Here is a 2,571-nt window from a genome sequence, read left to right on the forward strand (position 1 = left end):
GTGGGTTTTTTACTTTCTTCAAGGTTTTCACAGTTGGTGCAATCCTGGAGTAGGTTCCAACGGTCAAGATTGACATATGGTGGAGACCCATCATATTCCATATGACCTCATCTCCCTCGCAGTGATGAATGGTCCTTTTGCTTGATATTTAACGTGATGCCAATTTTGTAAGCCAAGAATATACAACATACACATGCATTATAATTAGTTGCCTTATCGTGTTGCATCCTAGTTCTCCTCTACTATTACAAAAGCAACTTGATAGTGCCTAAATTTTTTGAAACCTTGTTCCCCACAATTGTGACACACATGCACTTACAAATATGCTTGAATCGTTTACATTTCTTGATTAATATTGTTAAGTTAGCTAGCCAATTCAAACTAATTTACTTTGTATTTTGCAGTTGTTCATAACTTCATTGAAAGAATATGAATACTTTTTCGCATGTTCCCCCTGGTTTTCGATTCCACCCAACCGATGAAGAACTCGTCGATTACTATCTTCGAAGGAAAGTTGCTTCCAAAAGGATAGATTTCGATGTCATCAGAGATGTTGATCTTTACAAGATTGAACCATGGGATCTTCAAGGTTCTCTATAAGCACCAAAAATAAAATTAAAGAAAACAAAACAAGAGATGCTTATAGTATGACTACTTTAATAATTTAGTGCTTAATATTTCTAGAACTAATTAATGTTATTTCTGTTAATGAACATGAACAGAGAAATGTAGGATTGGTACAGAGGAGCAGAATGACTGGTACTTCTTTAGCCACAAAGACAAGAAGTATCCAACTGGAACGCGCACTAATAGGGCTACAACTGCTGGATTTTGGAAGGCAACCGGAAGAGATAAGGCAATATACTCCAAACATAACTTGATTGGCATGAGGAAGACACTAGTCTTTTACAAGGGTAGGGCACCAAATGGACAAAAGTCTGATTGGATCATGCATGAATATCGACTTGAGACAAGTGAAATTGGTCCACCACAGGCAAGTAGAGAATTCTGGAATTTGCTTCAATAATCAACTTACCCAACCATCCCATAAGGGCTCTGCACGCCTGGCTAAGTGGGTGGGCTTAAGGTGTTCAAGCTGGATGACATCAGTCGGCTTAAATAATGTGTTCAAGCTGGATGTCCAGAGTTCGATGAGGGAGGATCAGGTGAAACGTGATTGCACACTTTTAATGTGCTGCTGCACCTGATCATGCACCCACCATCTTTGGAATGCAGCCTATCAGTCGTGGGGCCCAAGCAAAGATGGTGGGTGATCAGGTGCAGCAGCACACAAAGTGTGCAATCACTTTGCACCTGATCTGCCATCAAAAGCCTCGAGTTCGGTACCTGGGATATACCTCCTTTTGTAGCAAGTCCAAAGCAGCAGGCTCCCTGGTGGGCTACTGGGGCTACAAGTGGGTTGGGCCATACGGTGACGCGCCATTCTTTCCTGAGCCCCTACCACCTAAACCAAGGTTTCTTTTCATAAATAGAAAAAACAGAAAACACTAGCCAACTTACAAAACCTTACTCTTAAAACTATGCTACCCAATTTTCTCAATTAACAAATGGTTTTTGTGAAATAGTTATTAATTTATTATATTTGCAGGAAGAGGGATGGGTGGTTTGCAGGGTATTCAAGAAAAGGATCACCACATTGAGAAGAGCAAGTGACCATGAGTCACCTTGTTGGTACGAGGAACCAGTTTCCTTTATCCAAGACCTTGATTCCAGTCCCAGAAGGATAGACCAACAAGAAATTCTATATCAACACCCTTTTGCTTGCAAACAAGAATTGGAGAATCATTACAATGTGCCTCATCATGACCCTTTTTTTCAACTTCCTCAGCTGGAAAGCCCTGAAATGCCTAACTCAGGAGGGTCTAATACAAGTGGTGCAGCCTTTGGCCTTGATACAAACCATGGGGCAAATTCCCAATCTGTTTCTTCATTCATGCAAGATGAACGCCAGCAACAATCTCAACTGAGCCTGCTCTTTGTCAATAATGCCAGCCAAATCGTTGATCAAGTTACAGATTGGAGAGTGCTTGATAAGTTTGTAGCGTCTCAGCTTAGCCAAGAAGATGATACCAAGGAGGCCAACTTCTCTAATTCAACAGGATTTCATATTCCTGATATGAATCTTCTTCAGCAGGCAAGCGACCAAAATTCCCTCGAGTGCCCTCTTCCTACTACCTCAAACTGCCAAGTGGAATTATGGAAACAAATATAAATAACACAGTACAGGAAAAAAACAAGCTTCATATTAAAAGATTTTATGTGCTGGATTCATGTACATAATAAGAAGACTTATCAAGTACCTATTGCTTCCCAAGTTATGCTAATACCTGCACCAAATTACTCGGTTCTAAGCATTTACTTTTAATAAAATAACTATAAATGTTCCCATTAAACGTTTTCTGTTGTTGATGCTATTATTTATTTACTGTTCCTCTGCAAGCCATCTTGTCCTAATCTTTTTTTTTTACTATTAATTCATCCTGCAAACGATTGGAAAGCCTGAGAAGTACCTGTGGACATGGATCTCAAATTGAGATAATGGTTCAACAA

General features: G+C 39.8%; 1 protein-coding gene across 1 annotated transcript; it reads left to right on the forward strand.

Moving 5' to 3' along the window:
- The first annotated feature begins 309 nt into the window (after positions 1-309).
- Positions 310-2,233, forward strand: LOC149821727 (NAC domain-containing protein 7-like). Its single transcript, XM_089981421.1, has 3 exons — positions 310-589; positions 723-994; positions 1,610-2,233. Exons 1-3 carry the CDS (start codon positions 430-432, stop codon positions 2,231-2,233), a joined length of 1,056 nt encoding a protein of 351 aa, XP_089837547.1. The 5' UTR covers positions 310-429.
- Positions 2,234-2,571: the final 338 nt, after the last annotated feature.

This window comes from Nuphar pumila, chromosome 11 (genome assembly GCF_984573655.1).
Source record: "Nuphar pumila chromosome 11, dmNupPumi1.hap1.1, whole genome shotgun sequence".
Lineage (NCBI taxonomy): Eukaryota > Viridiplantae > Streptophyta > Magnoliopsida > Nymphaeales > Nymphaeaceae > Nuphar > Nuphar pumila.

What these genes read in the sequence shown, in the direction of transcription:
- LOC149821727 (XM_089981421.1), top strand. Translation starts at nt 430, where the DNA reads ATGAATACTTTTTCGCATGTTCCCCCTGGTTTTCGATTCCACCCAACC. An exon ending in TGAACCATGGGATCTTCAAG is followed by an intron (nt 590 to 722) that starts GTTCTCTATAAG and finishes GAACATGAACAG; the next exon opens with AGAAATGTAGGATTGGTACA. An exon ending in GTGAAATTGGTCCACCACAG is followed by an intron (nt 995 to 1,609) that starts GCAAGTAGAGAA and finishes TTATATTTGCAG; the next exon opens with GAAGAGGGATGGGTGGTTTG.